Source organism: Cricetulus griseus, chromosome X (genome assembly GCF_003668045.3).
Source record: "Cricetulus griseus strain 17A/GY chromosome X, alternate assembly CriGri-PICRH-1.0, whole genome shotgun sequence".
Taxonomy (NCBI): Eukaryota; Metazoa; Chordata; class Mammalia; order Rodentia; family Cricetidae; genus Cricetulus; species Cricetulus griseus.
Window position 1 is genome coordinate 74235758 of NC_048604.1, and position 23281 is coordinate 74259038.

General features: G+C 37.2%; 1 protein-coding gene across 1 annotated transcript in view; it reads right to left on the bottom strand.

Annotated features, from left to right (window-relative positions):
- Zc3h12b (zinc finger CCCH-type containing 12B) overlaps positions 1–16654 on the bottom strand; it is a 32621-nt gene extending 15967 nt beyond the window's left edge. The window contains exons 1-2 of the mRNA XM_027431855.2: positions 16563–16654; positions 15096–15852 (exon numbers count right to left, since the gene is read on the bottom strand). Coding sequence (XP_027287656.1) covers positions 15096–15697 — 602 coding nt within the window. The 5' untranslated portion in view covers positions 15698–15852; positions 16563–16654. The remainder of the gene's footprint in view (positions 1–15095; positions 15853–16562) is intronic.
- Positions 16655–23281: the final 6627 nt, after the last annotated feature.

The following is a 23281-nucleotide window of genomic DNA, read 5'->3' on the forward strand; positions in this document are numbered from 1 at the left end:
AATATGGTGGGCATAGTTGTACAGCCTTATGTCTGGGTATTTTATTCTATTCCATTTATTAATTGGTGTTCTTAGTGCCTGCACTGTTGATGTCCTATTCAGGAATTTGTCTCCTGTGCCAGCGCGTTCAAGGCTACTCCTCATTTTCTCTTCCGTCAGGTTTAGTGCATCTGGATTTATGTTCAGTTCTTTGATCCCCTTGGACTTGAGTTTTGTGCAGGGTGATAGACATGGATCTATTTTTCATTCTTCTACATGCACAGATCCAGTTAGACCAGCAAGATTTATTGAAGATGCTTTCTTTTTTCCATTGTATAATTCTGCTTCTCTTTCAAGATTCAGGTGTTCATAAGTGTGTGGATTTATGTCTGTGTCTTCAATTCAACTCCATTTATCCACCTGTCTGTTTTTATGCCAACACCATGAGGTTTTATTACTATAGTTCTGTAGCAGAGCTTGAAATCAGGAATGGTGATTTTTTTTTAAATTGTACAGGATTGGTTTAGCTATCTTGGTATTTTTTTTTTCATATGAAGTTGAGTATTGTTCTTTCAAGGTCTGTAAAGAATTGTGTTGAAATTTCGATGGGGATTGCATTGAATCTGTACATTGCTTTTGGTAAGATGACCATTTTTACTATGTCAATCCTGCCAATCCATGAGAATGGGAGATCTTTCCATCTTCTGATATCTTCTTCAATGTCTTAACATTTTTATTATGCAAATCTTTCAACTGCTTGGTATCTTAGTCATTGTTCTATTGCTGCAAAGAAACACTATGACCAAGGCAACTTTTTAAAAGGAAAACTACTGGGGACTTTTTATGGTTTGGGGGGCTTAGTCTATTATCATGGCAGGGAGAATGGAGGCAGGCATGTGTGGTGTTAGAGCTACATCCTGATCATAGGCAGAGGGACAGAGGCAGAGAGACAGAGAGAGACTGGGTTCTGGCATGGGCTTTTGAAACCTCAATGATACACTTCCTCTAACAAGGCTACAGCTACTCCAACAGGGTACCTTCTAATCCTTTTCAAATAGTGCCACTCCCTGGCAACTAAGCATATGAGCCTACAGGGGCCATTCTTATCAAACCACCACACTTGGTTGGAATTACCCCAAGACATATTTTTTTATTGTATTCTAAATGGTTCTGCTTCCTTAATTTCATTCTCTGCCCTTTTTCATTTGTATTTAAGGTGGCTACTGATTTTTATGAATTAATTTTGTAGCCAGCCACTTTTATCAGTTGTTGAAGTTTATCAGTGAAGTGTTTGGGGTCCAGTTGTAGAGAGGGAGGAGGGATGAGCAAAGGAGCCAAGACTGTGCTGGAGAAACCCACAGAAACAGCTGACCTGACCTAATGAGAACACAGGGACCCCAGTCATAAAGCTGGGGAACCAGCATTGGACTGAACTAAGCCCTCTGAATGTGGGTGTCAGCTAGGAGGCCTGGGCAGCCTATGAGACCTCTAACAGTGGAGCCAGTGTTTATCCCTAGTGCACAAATGGACTTTGGGGGCCCATTCCCTATGGAGGGATACTATTGCAGCCCCGATACATGGAAGAGGGCCTAGGCCCTCCCCCAAATGATGTGACAGACTTTGATGATCCCTGTGGAAGGCCTCACTATCTTTGGGGAGTGGGTGGGGGTGGGTTGGGGGGTCAGTGGGGGGCATGGGAGGATGGGAGGGTGAGGGAATGGGGAGATTGATATGTAAAATAAGATTGTTTCTAAAATAAAAAAGAATAAAGTCCTATCATCTGCAAATAAAGTTACTTTTTCTTCCTTCACTATTTGTAGCCCATTGATTCTTCCCAATTGTCTAATTGTTCTAGTTAAGACTTTACATACTATATGGAATAGGTTTGCAGAGGGTGGAATCCTTTTCTTGTTCCTGATTTTAGTGAAAATGCTTTGAGTTTCTCTTCATGTAGGTTTATGTTGGCTGTGGTATTGCTCTAAATTGACTTTAGCATGTTGAGGTATGTCCCTTTTATCCCTAGTCTTTCCTGGACTTTATCATGAAGGGATGTTGGATTTTGTCAAAGTACTTTTCTGAATCTAATGAAATGATCTTATGATTGCTGACATTCTGTCTGGCTGTGTGGTCAGTTATGTTTATTGCTTTATGTATTTTGGACTTTCCATGCATTTCTGGGAAAAATACTATGTGATCACTTTGATCTGTTCTTAGATTCAGTTTGCAAATATTTTATTGAGAATTTTGTATCTATGTTCTTAAGGGATATTGGTCTATAACTTTCTAGTTTTATTGAGTATTAATATGGTTTTGGTATCAGAATAATTTTGGCCTTGTAAAAAGAGTTAGGCAATGTTCCTTCTTTTTCTATTTTGTGGAATAATGTGAGGAGTATGAGTGTTAATTCTTATTGAATATTAATGGTAGAATTCTGTGTTGTATACATATAGCCATAGGCTCCTTGCTTCCTTTCTTCCTTCTTTCCTTTCTTCCTTCCTTCCTTCCTCCCTTCTTTCCTCTATCTCTTTTTTTTCTTTTTGCTTGGGAAACATTTAATTATTGCTTCTATTTCACTAGGGGCTAAGGATTTGTTTAAATTGCTTATCTGATCTTGATTTAACTTTGTTAGGTCATATATATTACCCATTTCTTTGAGATTTTCATTTATTGGAGTACCTATTTTTAAAGTATATCCTTATGATTCTCTGAATTTCCTCAGTGTCTGTTGTAATGTCCCCTTTAATCTCTAGTTTTATTTATTTGGATTTCTTTCTCATTCTTTTAGTTAATTTGGCCAAGGGTTTGTCATTTTTTTTGTTTTTTTTCAAAGAACCATCTTTTCATCTCATTGGTTCTTTGTATTGTTTGGTTTGTTTGTCTTTTAATAATTTTAGCCAAGAGTTTGACTAATTTTTGCCCTTTATCTTTCTGGGGTTTATTTCTTCTTGTTGTTCTAGAGCTCTCAGGAATATTGCTAATGTGCTACTATAAGACCTCTCCAGGTTTTTTTATGTAGGCATTTTATACAATGGATTTGTCTCTTTGAATTGCCTTCATTGTGTCCCTTAAAGTTTGATATGTTGTGCTTTGATTTTCATTCAATTTTAAAAGGTTTTTAATTTCCTTCTTTAGTTCTGTCTTCACCAATTCTGTATTTGGTAGCAAGCTAATCAGTTTCCATGAGTTTGTATCCTTTCTGCTTTTTTCTGTTATTGATATACAGCTTGAATCCATGGTGGTCAGATATTATGCAAGGTATTATTTCAATTTCTTGTATCTGTTGTTTTTTTTTTTTTAAAGATATTCTAGCATGTGGTCAGTTTTGGTGAAAGTTCCATGAGTTACTGAGAAGGAAGTATATTATTTAGTGTTTGGGTGAAATGTTCTGTAGGTAGCTACTAGGTCGATTTGTTTCATTATGTTATTTAGCTCCAGCATTTTTTTTCCTCCAGGATAATTCACCATGTTTTATTTTTTCCTCCTCTTTTTAATTTAAATTAGAAACAATCATGTTTTACATGTCACTCCCAGTTCCTTCCCCTTCCGCTCCTCCCCTGCCCCCCACCTACTGCCTATCCCATTCCTTTTCTGCTCCCAAGAAAGGGTGAGGTCTTCCATGGGGGATCTTCAAAGTCTGTCATATCATTTGGAGTGGGACCTAGGATCTCCCTTGTGTGTCTAGGCTGAGAGAGTCCAACTATGTGGAATGGGATCCCAAAGTCCATTAGTACACTAGGGATAAATACTGATTCACTACCAGAGGCCTCATAGATTCCCCAGGCCTCCTAAATGACACCCACATTCAGGGGGACTGGATCAGTCCTATGCTGGTTTCCCAGCTGGCAGTCTGGGGTCCATGAGCTCCCCCTTGTTCAGGTCAGCTGTTTCTGTGGGTTTCTCCAGCCTGGTCTTGAACCCTTTGCTCATCACTCCTCCCTCCATGCAATTGGATTCCAGGAGCTCAGCTCAGTGTTTAGCAGTGGGTGTCTGCCTCTGCTTCCATCAGCTACTGGATGAAGGCTCTAGGATGACATAGAGTCATCAATCTCATCAGGGAAGAGAATTTAAGGTAGTCTCTCCACTATTGCTTAAATTGTTAGTTGGGGTCATCCTTGTAGATCTCTGGACATTTCCTTAGTGCCAGATTTCTCTTTATAATGGCTCCCTCTATTATGGTGTCTCTTTTCTTGCTCTCCTCTATTCTTCCCCTGACTCAATCTTCCTCCTCCCTCATGTCCTCCTCTCCCCCTTTTGCCATTCTCTTTCTTCTAACTCCCTCTCCCCCCATGCTTAGAATTGCACAATTAGCTCAGGAGATCTTGTCCTTTCCCCCTTCTCCAGGGGACCATGTATGTCTCTCTCAAGGTCCTCCTTGTTTCCTAGCTTCTCTGGAGGTGTGGATTGTAGGCTGGTAATCCTTTGCTCTATGTCTAAAATCCATATATGAGTGAGTACATACCATGTTTGTCTTTTTGTGACTAGGTTACTGCACTCAGGATGGTTTCTTCTAGTTCCATCCATTTGCCTGTGCATTTCAAGATTCCATTGTTCTTTTTTTTCCACTGAGTAATACTCAATTGTGTAAATGTACCACATTTTCTTTATCCATTCTCTAGCAGAGGGGCATCTAGGTTACTTCCAAGTTCTGGAAATTACATATAATGTTGCTATTAACATAGTTGAACAGATGTCCTTGTTGTATGAATGTGCAACTTTTGGGTACATGACTAACAGTGGAATTGTTGGATCTTGTGGTAGACTGATTGCCATTTTCCTGAGGAACCACCATACTGATTTCCAAAGTGGCTGTACAAGTTGGCACTCCCACCAACAGTGGAGGAATTTTCCCCTTTCTCCACATCCTCTCCAACATAAACTGTCATTGGTGTTTTTGACTTTAGCCATTCTGACTGGTAGCTCCAGCATTTATGAGTTTAGTTTTTGCCTGGATGACTTGTCTATTAGAGAGAGTGGGGTATTAAAGTCACCCTCTGTTATTGTGTGATGGTCAACATGTAATTTCATCTGTAATAGTGTTTCTTTTATGAACTTGATTAGCCCATGTTTGGTGCATAAATGTTTAGAATTGCACTATCCTCTTGGTGAAATTTTCCCTTCAATGAATAGGTAGCATCCTCTCTACCTCTTCTTAGTTTTGGTTTGAAGTCTATTTAGTGAGATATTTAAATACCATTGTTGGAATATTCTATTGACCTTCTCAAGACTTGATGGGTTGTCTTCTGCTTGATATATTATATTGGCTAGATTTTCTACTGAGGTTTTTGTTTTACCGCACTGAGCTTTCCATACCAAGATTTCTATTTGAAAAATCAAAAATAAATAAAAATATTTCAATCACCCTAATGAATTTCCATTTCATGTCTTTTATTCGTTAATTTTGTATTACATCTATTTATTTGTGTGTGTCTGTGTGGGGGGTACATTATTGTGGAGGTCAGAAGACAACTTTCAAGGGTTGGTTCTTTCCTAGCACTATGTGGGTTCCAGAGATCAAACTCTGGTTGTTAAGGCTTGGCAATAAGGGTCTTTGTCTATTCAACCATCTTGCTGGCCCATACTCAATTTTTAAAAATTATTTTTGGGGTAGCATAAAAGTTATTCACATTTTTTGACATCTTCATACTTAAGTATCATACTTTGTTCTCAAAAAGTCCCCTCTTCTTCTAACATTGCCTGTCTACCTAGTTGATTCTATTTATTCTCTCTGTTAGTAACTCTTTCTATTTGCATCTACATGTAATCAAGTACCCTATACTTTTTACATCTCTTAGGATCTTTTTATCTTCTTTCATGATCTCTTTTCTTCTTGTTGGAAAACCACAAATCACACATCTATCTTTCTATCTATATCTGTCTATCTTCATCTTCTACCTATCTACCTCTCTTTCTATCTATCTATCTATCTATCTATCTATCTATCTATCTCTATCTATCTATCTATCTATCTATCTATCTATATATATATATATATATATATATTGTGAGTGATGCAGGTATAAACTTGGTTGTCAGAGTACCTTTGTGGTATATTTACTTAGAATTCATCATTTCTCTATTTCACTCATCTGTCTGTGCATATATAAATTAATAAATTCAGGAATTTTTCTTATATGATTGAACTTTGTTATTGCTTATTTTTAATTCCTTGATTTTTATTTAATTTACCCTGTTGGAGATAATTATTGAACAATGAGCAAGTTTTGAGAAGTCATGTTGACATGCATCTGGAATTACATTATTTATTGGTCTTCTGTAGTTTGCTTACAGTTTCAGAGGTTTAGGAACATGATGGTACATAGGCAGACATATTGCTGAAGTAGTTAAGAATTCTACATCTCCATTCATAGACAGAAGGAAGAGAGACAGACTCTGGGCTTGCCGTGGGCCTTTAAAACTTCAAAGCCCCCCTCCCCTATGACCCACTCCCTCCAACAAGGCCACACTTCCTCATTCTTTCAAATTGTGCTACTCTCAGATGCCTAAGCATTTGAATAGATGAGCCAGTCTTATTCAAACCACTAAAGAAGGTTTTGACGTGTGTTGGAGTATAAAATATTGATAAAATCTCAGTGCATGTGCTCAAGGTACTCAAGGCTCCATTTCCAGCACTGCTCCAAAAGTAAATATCATTTGCAGAAGCAAGGAAAACAAATAGACTAAAATTCCATAACAGTCAATTAAAAACAATTACTGCTTCAACTCAAAAATCCTTCTGAAGTAGAGGACCACAGATGGAAGTTAGGAACACAAGGGAAACAAACACAAGAAAACCAGCAATGGAATCTGTACTCTTTTCTGTTTTCCATTTGTGGTGGTTTGAATAGGGATGCCCCTCATAGGTGCATGCATGTGTTGAAACGCTTGGCTACAGGGAGTGTTACTGTTAGGAGGTGTGGTATTGTTGAAGGAGGTGTGTCACTTGGAAGTGGGCTTTGAGTTCTCAGAAGCTCAAACCAGGTTTAGTGGCTCACAGTTCACTTCCTGCTGCCTGCTGATACTAATGTAGAACCCTCAGCTCCTTTTCCAGCACCATGTCTGCCTCATGCCACTATGCTTCTCACCATGATAATACTAGATAAAGCTCTGAACTGTAAGCCAGAGATAATTAAATTTTTAAGAGTTGCTGTGGTCATGCAGTCTCTTCACAGCAATAGAAATCCGAAGACACCAGTTTCCTTTCTTCTTTGTATCTTTGCTTTGCCACCGTCATTCACTTCACAGGATGGCTGATCTTCCTGGTTTATTTTCTGGAGATTGTAGCAACTGATGCATCGGTGATATGCATGAATGCTTCCTCCTTTTAAAAATTTTGATAGGTCATATATTTTTTTCTAAAAATTCTAATTTTTTAAGTATAAATTTTCCAAGTATTCTGTAATGATTCCCCTAGTTTTCACAAGTGTCTCCCTCTTTTCTTTTCATATTCAATTTTGCTAATTTGTTTTCTACTTCTTTTGATTAATTTGGCTAAGTGTTTAACAATATTGGCTACTTCTTCAAAGAACTAATTTTTGTTTCATTTTCCTTTATATTCTTTGACAATTGTATGAATGTATATAATGCTGCAATCAATTTAGAGCATTTTTACTTGATTAAAATATAATTACACCAATATACCATATCTCTGGGGCTTCTCTCTCCTCCCTTTAATCACTCCCATACCCCTTATTCACTTTCAAATTCATAGCCTCTTATTCTTTAATTATTGATGCACACGTATATTTATATATGTTAATAAATATACGAATGCAACCTGGTGAGTCATATATGTATACTTTGTAAGGTTACCACTTGAGGCTGGATGACCATTTAGGGAGCTCATCTCTGGGGAAAACTAATTCCCTTTCTCTCAGCAAATTTTAATTCCCTGTAGATCCTCATCTAGGAGTGGAGAGCTATACAACTAGTGTTATCAATGTTCAGGTCTTGTTTAAACAGGCATGCTGTTAACATTTCATGGGTGTAGTTCCTTACCATATTTAGGAGACAACAATCTTGCTGCAGATTTCATGGGTCTCTGGCTCTTATAATCTATCTGCTGCCTCTTCCATGATGTTTTCTGATCCTTAAGTCTTAGGGCTATATTGTAGATTTATCCAGTGGGACAGTTGTTCTCTGCATTTTGAATAGTTGTGGTTTTCTTTAATGGTCTCCAACTGTTGTGAAATGAAGAGTCTTTGGGGAGATGACAGAGCTACAGTTATCTCTGTGTTTAAGTATTTCAAATGCAGTTAGGACTTACAGTACTTTAGAAAAATGGCAGTAGTTGGTTCTCCTCTGAGATGTACCAGTTGGCTATATTTACAATGCCAGTCATGATTTCCCTCCTATTGAGTGGACTGTAAGTCCAATTAGGTAGCGGTTACCACCAAGATATAAGTTTCACTAGTGTAACTATGGGACTATCTTGCCCTGTTGACCACTGTTGTAATTTATCAATGTCACAGCTAGGTAAGACTACTCAATACTTGTCTTCCTTGGCACATTGCATAGTACCTTCTGGTATTATTGAGTTAAGTACACAAGGGTGAAGTGTTTTGGGTTATATCCAGCTTGATTCCTGTAAGAGTCTTGTATCTGAAGTGTGCATTGTCCTTAGCAATAGGAACTTACCTTCAGCTTTGGGAGGCATCCAAGGTTCAGCCCCAATATTATTATTTTTCCCATCTACTATTTTGGAGTTGGCTTTTACTTGATTTCTTGAGACCAGGATATCCCGAAGATGTTTATTTGAGTTCTTTCTGAAAACTTTGTTGAGTATATGCATCCATACCTATAAACTTCCAAAATATAAGAGTACTCTAACCCAAATTTTTGGTAAAATTGTTTTTTCATTATAATTTTATCCTAGAATTTAAAGTTATCCTTGATTTCTTCATTGTCCCACTCAAGAGCCCAATGTTCAAATTCCGTGTGTGTATTTTCTATAATTTTATTTACTATTATTTATTAGTTTTATTCCATTATAAGACATCAGAAAATATTTTTGATTAAGTTTTATGTTTTTCAGCTGACCTGAACAACTGGGAGCTCTTATTCCCCAGACTGATAGCTGGAAAACCAGCATGGGACTGATCTAGACCCCAGGAATGTGGGTTTCAGTGAGGAGACCCCGGAAATCTATGGGGCCTCCTGTAGTAGATCACTACTTATCCCTAGCATAGGTGTGGACTTTGGGAGCCCATTCCACTTAGAGGGATACTCCCTGAGCCAAGACACACAAGGGTGGGCCTAGACCCTATTCCAAAGGATATGATAGACTCTGATGACCCCCTATGGAAGGCCTTGCCCACCCTGGGGAGCAGAAAGGATATGTGATAGGTAGGGTTTTAGTTGGGGGGGGTGGTAGGGGAGGAGGGGAGGGAGAGGGAACTGGGATTGACATGTAAAACAATCTCGTTTCTAATTCAAATAAAAAAATCTGCAAAAAAGTTTTATGTTTTTAAGACCTACTTTAATACCTAAAATGTGATGTATCTTGGAAAAAATTCAATGGGGCTGGTGAGAGGAGAGTGTATTACATAGCTATTAAGTGAAATACTATTTTGATATGTCTCTTAATTTCATTAGGTCTATAGTGAAGTTTTAATATAAAGTTTGATTAATTTTTGTTCATATGAGATATCTCTTTATAAGAATATGGATACTGAGATCTTCTACCATTATTCTATCATGCCCCATCGTTTCCTTTGTTTGCTTTATGAAACTGGTGTATATGTGTTTATAATTCCATGTCTTCTTGATGGATAATTATTTCCATTAATATGTGATCTCATTCTTTATCTTCAGACTTCTTTTGATTTAATGTCTACTTTGTCAGATATGAGAACAGCTACTCCTTGTTTTCAGCTTCTGCTTGCTTGGTATATCATTTCCCATTCTTTTATATTTGGTATGTGTGGTTTTACCCCAATAAAGTGTGTTTCTTACAGATAGCAGGTTAAGTGGATCTTGCTTTTAAACCAATCATTTACTATGCTCCTTAAATTGGAGAATTAAAACCATTTAAGTGGTGTGTGTGTGTGTGTGTGTGTGTGTGTGTGTGTGTGTGTGTGTGTGTACACTGTGTGGGTGAGTGCCTGTGGAGATCAGAAGAGGATGTCAGATCCCCTGGATGAAGGTATATCCCCTGGTTTCAAGTTGATGGATGTGGGTACTAGAAACTGAACTCATGTCATCTGGAAGAGCAGTCAGTACCCTAACATCTGAAACTTTTCTCCAACCCATTCTATAGTTCATTGAGGATGTATTTGGAGCATACAGTCTGTATTTCAGCTTCTTTGTCTACCCTGTGTATTCTTAAGTTTGCTCTCTTCTGTCCTGAAATCCTTGAAACTGTAGTTTTATATTTATTTTTTCTTTATTGCTTTCTGAATGTAATAGTTCCTACTTTGTCTTCAATATCTAATTGTCTTCTGTTTTATCTTGTCTATCACTAATGCTTTCTGCTGTATTTGAATTTGGTTTATTTAATTTTTCATTTCAAATATTTATACTTTTGTTATTTCAATTATTTCATCCATGTTTCTGATTTTTCTGAAGCAACTTTTGTATTCAGGACTTTCTGTAATTGACTCATTGAATTGGCTTTTGTACTTCTTGTATCTATATGAACTGTCCTTGCAGTCACTGGTCATTTTTCAAACTGAATTTTTACTTCTTTGTGTGGGCACCAACTATTTCAGTATCTTAGGATTTAACCTTTAGGCAGTGTGATTTTTCAGAGGAGTCTTTTTCTTGTATTTTCCACATTTCTGGTGTTTTTAAGTTGTGATTTGTGCATTTGTTGAGGTGTATGTCTTTTCTTGCTTTATTTTGGGAGTATTTTACTGATCAGCCTTATTTTGAGGTTTCAACCACAATGCTGAAGGAGAAAAAAATGCCTAACTAGATTGCCAACAGCACCATCAAACTAAATTATAAGGCAAGGTATAATTTAAATCTAGTCAAGCCCTCTATATGGCAACAACACTAGAAAATAAAGTGGCAATGGCAATGCAGAAAAAGCTATGAAGTAAAATAATGAATGTGGGCATAGAAAAGGAAAGAATAATGTTAAATAAAAGCAAAAAAGAAGAATGTGAACTTGGGTCATCCAGAAGAGCACCCAGGGCCCTTAATGGCTGAGCCATCTCTTGAGTCACTTCTGCTACAATTCACTGACAAGGGAGAGGGAGAGGGGACTTACATGTGAAACAAGCCTGTTCCATAACTTGAATTAATAATAAAAAAGGGAAAAAATGTAATGACTACAATCATTGGTGAAGGAAAATTTCAAAATAGAGTATTATTCAGCCTGTAGCATAGTTGCTGCTCACTGCACTTACTGACATCTTCAGTAAGCTAAAGAAACAAGGAGATTGGGCTATATAGATGGCTCAGAGGTTAAGAGTACTTGTTGCTCTTGCAGAGGGCTGTTCCCAACATCAGAGTTGGGTGGCTTACAATTGTATAGAACTTAAGCTCCAGGTGATCCAGTGCCTTCTTCTGGTCTCCATGGGCTCCAGCATTCAAATGCATACATACACACACATATACACAAATAAATATACAAATAAATATTTTCAAAAAGGAAAATATATACCATAAAGGCATGAAAAATGTAAAGATTTTGAGGAAATGAGAGTAGGTTTAAAGCTGTGGAGAATGAAGGTGAAGACAAAGTATCTGTAAGTTAAAGACATTGAGGACATTATAGAGAAATCTCCCTTGATGGGGAGTGCTCTTTTTGAGCAAAACTTCCCTGGTGTAAGGTTCCATGTTGTGACAATGTAAAAACATTGTAAGGAGAAAACTTAAACTGAAAAATGCAGCTGAAGTGTTTCTCGGCTCAAAAAATAACTGTCTAGGATCATGTTTTACAAGTTCAGAAAAAAGGCCTCCAGAGGTTAATACTGCCATGATATAAGGGAGCTAGACTATATCTGGATACCCCAGCGGAACTGGGAAGCATCATATTCATGGTGATGCTTTCACAGACATATGAAATGAAAGACTTTGGGGTCATCAAGTCTTGTACCAATGTCCCTAAGAGGTGATGAGACCAGTCAATCTACTTGCAAGGTGGCCCTAAAAGTCCATTGCATGAAACAGGGAAGGTGAAGTGTAAGTTGCAATGGAAACTCTAGGATGCTGGAGTTACTGGTACTATAAAGACATCTGTTGAGGAAAGCTGAGGGTACCAATGGAGTCATCATTAAAGAGAAGATGTATGTGTTACAGGTAGCAGGCCTGGAGGGGTAGGGATTCCCAAGCTCATTGAAGCCCAGATGATGCCATCGTAAGTCCAAACAAAGAGACATCAATGTGCAGGATTTGCTGTTTCCCTGCTAGGTTTTATGTTTGCTTTAATCTGATATTTCCTTGTTATTATCTGATTTCTCCCTTTTGGAGTGGGAATGTTTATTCTGGAGCCTTGTATATTGGAAGGATGTAACTTGTTTTTTAATTTTATAGATATTCATGGTTAGGCGATTTTCTTTTTTCTTTTTCTTGGTTTTTCCACAAATGGATTCTATGTGTAGCCTTGGTTGTCCAGGAACTCACTTTGTAGACCAGGCTGCTCTGAAACTCAAGGATCAACCTGCCTCTGCCTCCCAAGTGCTGGGAATAAAGGTGTGTGCTACCACTGCCCAGCTCAAGAGATTTTCTTGAGTCTTAGAAAAGAATTTAAACTGATAAGAACAGATATGGGAGGGAGATGGAACTGAGATTGATATGTAAAATAAGATTGTTTCTAAATTAAATTAAAAAAAAAGAAAAAGAATTTATACTTTAGAATAGTGTTGGGATGGACTAAATGCATTCAAAACTGTAATGAGCCAGAATGCTATGGTTTAAAGTTATGTATTTGGCTGTAAAGTTGACAAGAGGTAGAGCTATGAAGACTAATCTTGACTGTCAACTTGACTGGAGTTGGAATTTCCTTGAGAATACAGCTCTGCCTGTGACTGTGAGGCTGTTTCCAGAAAGATATAACTGATGAAGAAAGACCACCCTGAATGAACAAAAGGAGCAATGAATGAACAGCAGCATGCATCTTTCTCTGCTTCCTGACTGTGACTGCAATGTGACCAGTTACCTCATGCTTCTACCATCACACCTTCCCAACCATGATGGACTGTACCATCAAACTGTGAGCCAATAGAAGGTCTTCCTTTCTTAAGCTTCTTTCCTCAAATATTTTGACACATAAATGAGAAAAATAACTAAGAAAATCCTCCCTCCTCTTCCTGCCTTTCAATGGTTTTCTTCCTTCCAATAGCCTCCTCATTTGTGTGTGTGGTGCACACACACACACACACACACACACACACACACACACACACACACACACACACACACCGTATGTGCATATATATGTATATATTTAAGCCTAGGTTCTGCATATAATAGAAAATATGTGATAATCTGTCTTTCTTTTATTTCAGTACACTCTCCCCCTTTCCTCAATTTACACTCCTTTTCTACTATGTGTCATAAATAATAGTTATGCATTTTTATCTATATTAGAAAAAGTCAGCATTTCTTCTTTCTGAATTTGAATAATTTTCCTTAAAATGATAATCTCTGGCTCACTCAATTTTCCTTCAAATAAGACTATTTTCTGAGCTGGGTGTGGTGGTGCACACCTTTAATCCCAGCACTGGGGAGACAGAAGCAGGTGGATCTCTGTGAGTTCAAGGCCAGTCTGCTCTACAGAGTGAGTTCCAGCACAACCAGAGATGCTATACTAATAAACTCTTGTCTCAAAAAACAAACAAATAAACAACAACAACAAAACCAAACAAACAAATCTCTATTCTGTATCCACCAGTTTTCTTGTCCACTAATTAGTCTATGGGAATTCAGACTGGTTCTGTATCTTGGGCTCTTCTGAATAGTGTATCAATAAAAATGGATATGAAAGTGTCTCTGTTGCATTCTTAGATCTTTCAGATATATATATATATATATATATGAAAGATATATATATCCGGGACTGGTACACTTGGACCATATTGTACTTCTATTTTTAGTTTTTAGAGGAACCAGCACACTGACTCTCATAAGTGATGACACTAGTTCAGTCTCACCAGGAGTCAGTGTATTAGTTTCCCATTGTTGTTATAACAAATTGCTACATGTATAGTAATTATTATTTTATAATTGAAGAGATCAGGAATCTAAAATTAAGGTTTTGGTAAGGCTGCTTTCTTTCTTCAGGCTTAAGATGCTTCCTTAGACTTTCAGCTTTTAGATTCTACTCTCATTCCTGTGGTCATGGCCCCTTTCTTACTCTCTCATCTATTGTTTCTGTAGCACATCTTACTACTTATTCTGATCCTGTTACTTCCCTCTAGCAACAACTCTTGGCCAACCTTAATAGTACAAGGTAATGTTCCCCATCTCAAACTCAAGTTAAATATATACATAATGTCCATTTTACTATTTAACAGATATACAGGCTTCAGAGATTATCATGTGGATATCTTTAGCACAAAAGTATTTATCCTACTATAATCACTGAGTTTAGAAAAGTCTTTGTGGGGGTGGTAGTGGTGGTGGTGGTGCATCTTTAAGGGTATGAAGGTAAGAAGGGCATCATTTCTGGTTTGGGAAATGGCATGAATACAGGTAGTAGATATAAAAATCAGCATAATTTATAAGAAGACCATTAAAGAGTCTAAGATAAAGGATGCATTCAAGTGGGAGGAGAGAAGTCCAGATCACACATTTGCCGTGAAGGCAGGCAGAAAGAGCCCAGTGTTGTGTACTAGTGATTGAGAATTACAGAAAGTTCCTAAGTAAACCTTCAAGTGGCAATATATAAGCAGCAGTTTCTGAGGATGATTAATCTAGAAATGACAGGACATTGGCACTAAATGTCTTTTCTCTGTTGCAGTGTCACTAATCTCTAATGTTTTGTCCAAGATAATTAATGAAAAGTTGGCAGCAATTTCAAAGGAGAATGAAAAGGCAAGGGAAGGATAAATCTACACTCTGTCCACCTCTCTATTGGAATGGAAGACACAAACAACAGAACTTCATGTAGTGCTTTGCAATGGAAGACAATTTCCATTTTAAAAGGAGAGGAAAAAATACACCAGGCTTACCTCATTGCCACATTACTTCCATCAATAACAACTGGTCTTAAATTATCACTATTGTCTATTTCATCTTCAAGAGACAATTCAGGGCTCGCAATCTCTCTGGAGCTAGCCCCTCGTGGCAATAACAGACTCAAGTTGACTTGCCCTTCTGAGTCACCTTTGTTTCCAAGTCTGACAAGCTCTGCCAACACATCATTAATAAGTGATTCTGGGCCTAGTTTATTAAGCACTGATTGAATTTGTTCTTCTGCATAGCCCAGCTTTAGAGCAAAGTCCATCTTGACTTGGTATTCCTTCTCTAAGTCTAGCTTCCCATCCTGTAAAATGCTGCTCTGGGAGAAGCTTGGCCGGTCCAGGCAGGGTGACCGACAGAGCTGGCGATGTGGCTTGGAGGGCATCTCTTTCTTCTTCAGCTGAGTATCTAGAGGTTGGTAGCTGTTGTGACCACTCCTAAAGCTCATGTGTTCAGGGTCACTCTCAGAGCTCATCCATTCTTCAGGGTCAGCATTGCCTCGGTCTGTGCTGTCCTGCTTTGGCTGCTGCTTCTCTTCCTTGGAAGCACTCTTCTCCATTTTTGGTGTCTCCACTGCAGCTGTGGCCGTCATCCCGTTTACTGGGTTCTCAGATCTAATCAGCTATTTTTCTTTTTAACCTGCTTGGAATCCATGTACAGTGGCATTCCTCTAGAGTAAAATGTTGGGGTAGCAATGGTGCAAGAGTTTGTCTGTTTGGTTTTGTATGTTCAGATGTTAGGCAGTCTCTACAAATAAACACATATGGCATAATCATATATAATAAACTTCTGGGAAAAAACAGGATACACAGTTTTTCCCTCAGAAATTACAGATTATCTGGCATTTGACATTCTTGTTTACAAGGATCTAGAGAGTCATTAATTCTCATAAATATAGATAAAATTTCAGTAGGGGTAATAAATATATAACCCCTGAAAATACAGCTGAAGTTATTGAAAATTTGAGAGACACTGTATTCTATCAGGGTGCGCGTGCATTGTGTGTGTGTGTGTGTGTGTGTGTGTGTGTGTGTGTGTGTGTGTGTGTGTGTGTTTGTGTGTGTGTGTTTGGGAGGTTGTTGACAGGACTCTTTTTCTTCCTTTTTGCTAGGAAAGTATTTCTAGATACCCCACCAGATCCTCTTTCTTATGGCTGCAATCGACTCCAGAGAGGCATCATTACTTTTTACAAAATGTCATGAATCTCATCTTTTAGGGAAACTAAGTAAAGACTAAAACTGATTTTAGACAACTAAAGTACCATGCAAGGGAAACATTACAAAAACATGTTCTAGATGTGGGAAAGTGTGTGTGTGTGTGTGTGTGTGTGTGTGTGTGTGTGTGTGTGTGTGTGTGTGTGTGCACGCACACACATTCCCGAATATATCTGCCACCTCTTTTACTTATTGTGACTGGTAAACAAAAGGAGCAAACCAGCTGTGCGTAGTGATGCATACCTCAAGTCCCATTATTTCAGGAGGCCAAGACAGGAGGTTCCCTTGAGCCTTGGGAGAGATATCCCTCCCCATAGGCAACAGAGGGAGACCCTGTGAATTAGAAAAAAGAAAAAAAAATCAACTTGTTTGATAAACATTAAAGTATTAATTACAGATGAGGACTAGATACGGTTTTATTTCTAACTTTCCTAGCACACACTTCACCTATCCTGACAGTTTTCAGTTCTAATTTTTTTCTCTCCTTGGAATTTGAGTATTTCTTATGTGTAAAATGAAGATATTTGTTGGTATCTAAGAGAATAATTGTAAGAGCTGCATGCACAGACTGATGAAGATGCTTAGAAAGGTGAATAAAATGTAGTAAATTCAAATGCAAATTCTCAAAGGAAGCAGCAGATTCCAGATTGCACAATGTCTTTTCTGTAGCCCAGGCTGGCTGTGAAGTCATAGGAATCCTCCAGGCTCAGCCTCCTGAGCAGTGGAATTGTAAATGTAAGTTACTACATCTTTCTGGTTCAGATCTGATTGTACCTTTTAATTTTATTTTTGAGAAGATTCTCACCATGTAGCTTGGCTGGCCTTAAACTTGCTATGTACACCAGGATGGCTTTAAACTCATTAAAGTCCAGGAGCCTCTGCCTACCCAGTCCTGAAATTAAAGGCATGTACAACATACTCACCTATTTGTTCATTTTCATATTTTTATTTTTGAGATTAAATTACATGAGTTTTTCTATCCCCCTTTTGTCTTCATCCCTCCCATGTACCCCAGATTGCTCTCTTTCAAATTTAAGGCCTCTTTTTTCTTAAACTATTCTTAAATACTGTTTATTTTTAAGGAAAGAGGAGATGGGGACATAAGGAATGTGAGCATGGGAAACCTTTTCAGACATCAGCTGTGCCAATTAATCTAAAACAAGGTTATGTAACTATGTAACTAATATACCAGAGACTTCCAGCTCATATCAATTCTATTTATAACAAACAAGAAGAAAAGCTACAAATAGTTCTAACAGTGTTATGGCTGTTCCTTTACTTTGGGATTCATATCTGGAAACATTAATACAGAAATGAAATTTCTGGACTGGTACGAAGTGTGTAATGATTTCTCTAGTGACTACACTACTACTTTTGGCTTTACATTTTTTCATTCAGCTGGGTATGGTGGTTCATGCTTTTAATTCCAGCCCTTGGAGTTTGATACAGGAGTAATTCCATGAGTCCAATATATAGCCTTGTCTATACTGTGTGACTATGTCTCAAAAAACTTTCCTTTAGTAAAGTACCCAATACAAAGATACCAATTTTAATTTTGTTTTGTCATTCATCTGGGTTGGTCAAATTTTAAGCGCATTTCCTTTGTAATTTTTGAATTCACTGATTCATATTTTCATTTCTTCAGAATGATATCTAGTGTACAAACGGTACTGATGTCTTTGTCTAGCATTTATTCAAAGCTCCAAAATCACTTTAAAACAACCATTTATAGGATGTCATGGATATTTTAGGCATATATTATTAAGTACTTATAAAGGACTATTTTGTTGCTCTTAGATAGTATAGTATATATTGCTTTCCAATATATAGTATGCCATATATTGGTTTTCCTTCTATCAGGTATTTACCTCTATTTACATTGACATCCTGTGAAAATTTAGACCATGTTCATGAAGACACATAACATGATTAAACTCACAGAAAATGATTCATAGACCAGAAACTCTTACTGAAATCATCGTTATTGCAAATTTTCTTACTTACAGAGAAAAATAGCTCAGTAGAAATAAACTTGGATCAACCTTTAAAACCATTAAGCAATTTTAAGAAAATTATTATTTGTCCTATACCTTGTATTGGTATATGCCATATTTGTTTCAGAATGGAACCTGAAACAAATTTCTATACCTATATTCATTGTTTAATTACTTTTTTAGCTAACACAAAATTTGAAAATTTATGATACTTTCTTTTATATAATTTTACCTTATATATAAATTTCATATATTTATGTATAACTGTAATTGTAACACACACACACACACACAAAGTGTGTGTACTTTGCTCATATTAACCCCTCCTTGTCCTCTATCTACCTCCTTCTGGTTCTCTTCCTCCCCCAATACCCCTCCTGCTTATATATATATTATATATATATATATATATATATATATTTTTTTTTGAGAGGCAGGATATCATGTCGTCCAGACTGGTCTAGAACTTGATATACAGCTGGGGATGACCTTGAACTTCTGATTTCCCTGCCTCCACCTCTGAAATGTTGCGGTCATAGTTATGTACCACCACACTGGGCTATATACATCTTTAAACCTAGATTTCGTGTATAGGAGAGAATGAATAATACTTGTCTGTCTTTTCTTGTTTTTATTAGCCTTGTTACCTGCTCCCCCACTATTAGACTCCTTACTTACCCAACAGAATACTCACTCTACTGTTAAGTATACGTATATATGTTTAAGTCTAGATTCTGCATATGAGTGGTAACGTGGTATTTGTCTGAGTTATATTTGTCTTTTTAAAGCTGGCTTATTTCACTTAACTTGTTGATCTCCAGTTACCTCCATTCCCATACAAATACCACAATTATATTCATTTCACTGCTAAACCAAACTGTTGTGAGTGTGCATAGGTATACCACATTTTTCTGTTTGTTTTCTGATGCTTATCCACGGTTTCTCTTTATCTTAGCTACCATGATTAATATTTAATGCTGTATTATCTGATATGTAAGTCGTCACCTCTGAAGTCTGAAGTTTCAGTACCTTCTAGTGCTCTTGCTAGTCACTTTTAAAATCTATTTTTTTTAGTTCTTTTTTTTTTTTTTTGGTTTTTCGAGACAGGGTTTCTCTGTGTAGCTTTGGAGGCTATCCTGGAACTAGCTCTTGTAGACCAGTCTTGAACTCACAGAGATCCACCTGCCTCTGCCTCCCTAGTGCTGGGATTAAAGGTGTGCATCACCAACACCCGGCTCTAAAGATCTATTTTTGATTGGCCTTTCTGACCCTGGAACTTAACACATTGTCTAACACTGTTCTTATGAATGAAGAGACACTACACTCCTGTTGTCTTGTCTCAAGATATATGCAAACTTACATTCAGGTTTTCCTAGGCATCTTTCAGTTTGTGACTATTGTTCTAGTATTACTAATGATGCTGACCCATCTTCTGGCAGAATCACTGTCTCATCTGAACTTGCAACTGCATTTGAGGATTTTTATAGTTGTGGGTTGTTTTTTGGGTAGCAGTGCAAATGTTTTCACTAGGAGTCTATCTTAATTTCTTTTCTTTTTGCTGTGATAAAATACTCTGAAAAAGCAACTTAAGAGTTTGCTTTAGCTCACAGTTCAGGATACAATCCATTATGTTACAGAAGTCACAGTGGCAGGAGCTTTGAAGCAGCTGGTTGCATTAGGTCCACAGTCAGAAGTGAGGAATGAGTAAATGCATGAAAATACTTAGCTCACTTTCTCCAGTATTATATAGTCCAAGATCTCCAGCTGAGGAAATGGTGCTCTCTCGTAGTGGGTAGATCTTCCCACATCCATTAATATAAGCAAGGAAATCTTGCTTAGGCATGCCTAGAGGACAATCTCCTAGGTAATTCTAGTTTTGTCAATCTGACAATTAACACTAACAATCACATATCCCTTGGCCTATCATCTTCTGAAGGAAGCTTCTGCTTCTTCTCATTCTGGGGACCAACAGGGCTGGAGCTGTGGTTATCTTGGTTTATTTTTTTTCATTGCATTTTTCCCTTTTCTTCTTACCTTTTTGGACATCTTCTTATCTTTCTGAATTTTCAAAGTTTTCCTTTATATCTCCCTTTGGAGTTGAGTCTAATTTTTTTTCTTATTACGACTCTTCACCTTCATTGGATCACGCAAAGTTTCAATCTGCCACCATACCCATAAGTCTGTAAATTTCCCTTTATTTTTTTAGTGAGAACACCTATCATATTCAAGTTTTGGTGCTATGTGAATGTATCTAATTTCATCTGAAATCAAACAATTTCTATATAAGTCAATATTTTGAAGTATAGAAAATTAGTGCTTTCACAATTGAAAGTTTAGGGAGAGTATGTTATTCTATAACAAATGGCAACTATGAAATCTTTCTTTGTTAAATATAGCACCTGGTTCTTTGTAAGGAAATTTCTATTTCCTTCTTTTTTCCTAATATATATGTCACAATTTCTCATTACTTTGAATATCCACAATTTAAAGATAACTTTTATCTTCCTCTTTCATCTCAAGTACCATTGGACCTACTGGATTATCATGTCCCATTTGGAAAAAACAGCTTCCAGAGCAGCCCTAATGGTATTCCACAGTCTTCTCTTTTCCAATAACCACTCAAACTCATCAGATAGTTGAGTAACATGGTAAATGAGGTAGAGTAACACATTCAAATCAACAATGTGGTGTTTCTCAAATACAAAGAGAGTCATTAAACATTATGCCTCTTTCTTGGCATAGGAGGGAATTAGTACAACATATTCTTCACCTGAAAAAGACTATCTGATCATGTCCCAAGTCACCAGACCTTCTAGAAACTTCATGGGTAGAAAGTCCCTGAGTAGTAGTGACTTTTTTTATACTCTGTCTGGAAAATATCTTTTTAATAAAGCCTATTATAGCTGTTTCTTCTTGCTTATCAGATCGAATCAACATAACACCATCAATATAATGGATTAGTGTGAAGAAAAATTGATCAAGATGGTGACAAGTTAAATTGAGATAAAGAGCTGATGAGTTGATATGTACTTGATGTGCTTGATTTGGGAAAGTGAGAGTGTAGTGATTAGTGCCATATCAGTCCTTTCAAGGCTTAGAGAATACTGTAGAAGAGGGGCAGAAAAAAATGCAAGATCCAAATGATAGGGAGGAGAGGTGTGAAACACCGTCTTTTTGGTATAACATGCCGTAAAGCTCATGAACTCATAGCATGGTTATCTTCATGGGTCTACACAAGACTAGACATGTCAACATTAAGTCATACTGGCAATAGCCCATTAATGTATATTTTACCAAAGAATATGGCTATTTTCTGCCCATGTCTTAAGAATTGATGTTAGGCTGAATTAAAGACTAATGATCTAATTTATTTGATGGGTGAAACTTCAAGACTGCCTACCATTGAGTCTGTGGCATAGGTATTGTGTATAACTGTTACACAGGTCTGTAATGAAAAACAGCAAATGGGGAAGAAAGAAATACAAAATGTGCAGTTTAGAGAGGAAAAGAGCCTAATGTTACAGCCAAGGTATGTGCTAAAAAAACATTATAATTGTTTAGGATATTAACAACATTAAGGTGAGGCCATCTTTTGTGAAAGTGAAACAATGGGAAGGGTACATTGAAGGCAAGAAAGATTTCACCTAGCTAAGCTTCCCACTTGTGAAAGGAGAAAGCCTAAGGAGTTGCTTGCTTTTGAAAAGTAATTTCTTCAACATATAAAAACTTCTGTTAATTATAGGTTGAAGTGGGCAAGGTCCCAAACATGGTGAAGTCATACATATGGTACTGACTTTGGAAGCATGAAAGATACAAGACTGAGAGGCTGATAGTTAATGGTTGTCTGTTTTCAGAGAGATACTGAGGACAGGGAATGTGTGGTGGTACTGGAGTCAGTGGGAGAAGGGCCCGAGAGTACATTGCAAGGTAGAGAGATATATGTCTCTGGCAGCAAAGCTGGATGGGCTGAGAAATCTAAGCCCTTTAAAACTAAAGCCCCACATTGGCAAGTCTATTCTTGTTGTCCTTGTTCAGTTCATGTTAAGACAGTCATATTGGTGAAATGTTATGGGTATAGCTTCTGACATTCTTAGGAGACACAATCTCCAAGGAGAGGAAAAAGCCCAGAAGGTCTTAATTCTATTCAAAGAACTACAGGCAACCAAGGAATACTAACAGTAGGTGAAATAGTCTTTCTCAGGAAATAACACATCGATTGGTTATTCAATACCAAATGATGAGCCATAAAATCAAACATACATGTAACATTATACAGACTGACGTTTTATATACATATATGTAATATATGAGTTTATATATGTATGTATACATATACACATGTGTTTCATATATATGTTATAAAAGAGTAAATGTTTTATTTATATATGTATTTATATAAATATATTTTACATATTTAGGAAATAGGTATACATATATGCATATAACAATTAATAAAAATACACTTCTAGTTAGGTCTATAGAGACATTCCCAGAGACACTGAGTGAGAAGGGAAGGCAAAATCTGACTGTAGGACACCATTACATGTACTACAGTCCTGGATGGAATACTAGAATTTATCTCTCTCAGTTTCTTCTTCTTTTGTTTCTTTGTTGTTGTTGTTGTTTGTTTGTTTTTGTTTCTGTTTTTGTTTTTCGAGCCAGGGTTTCTCTGTGTATCTTTGGAGCCTGTCCTGGAACTAGCTCTTGTAGACCAGGCTGGCCTCGAACTCACAGAGATTTGCCTGCCAAGGCCTCAAGAGTGCAGGGATGAAAGGCGTGCGCCACCACTGCCTGGCTCCTCTGACTCCTCTCTCAGTTTTGTGACTGCAGATTAAGCGCTGCTGATGCCTTGTCTCTCCCCCTCCCAATGATGGGTTATACCCCTTATTAAACTGGGACTTTAAATAATGTCTTCTTTTCTCAAAATGCTCTTGTCATATATTTTATCACAGCAGTGGGAAAAGTAAA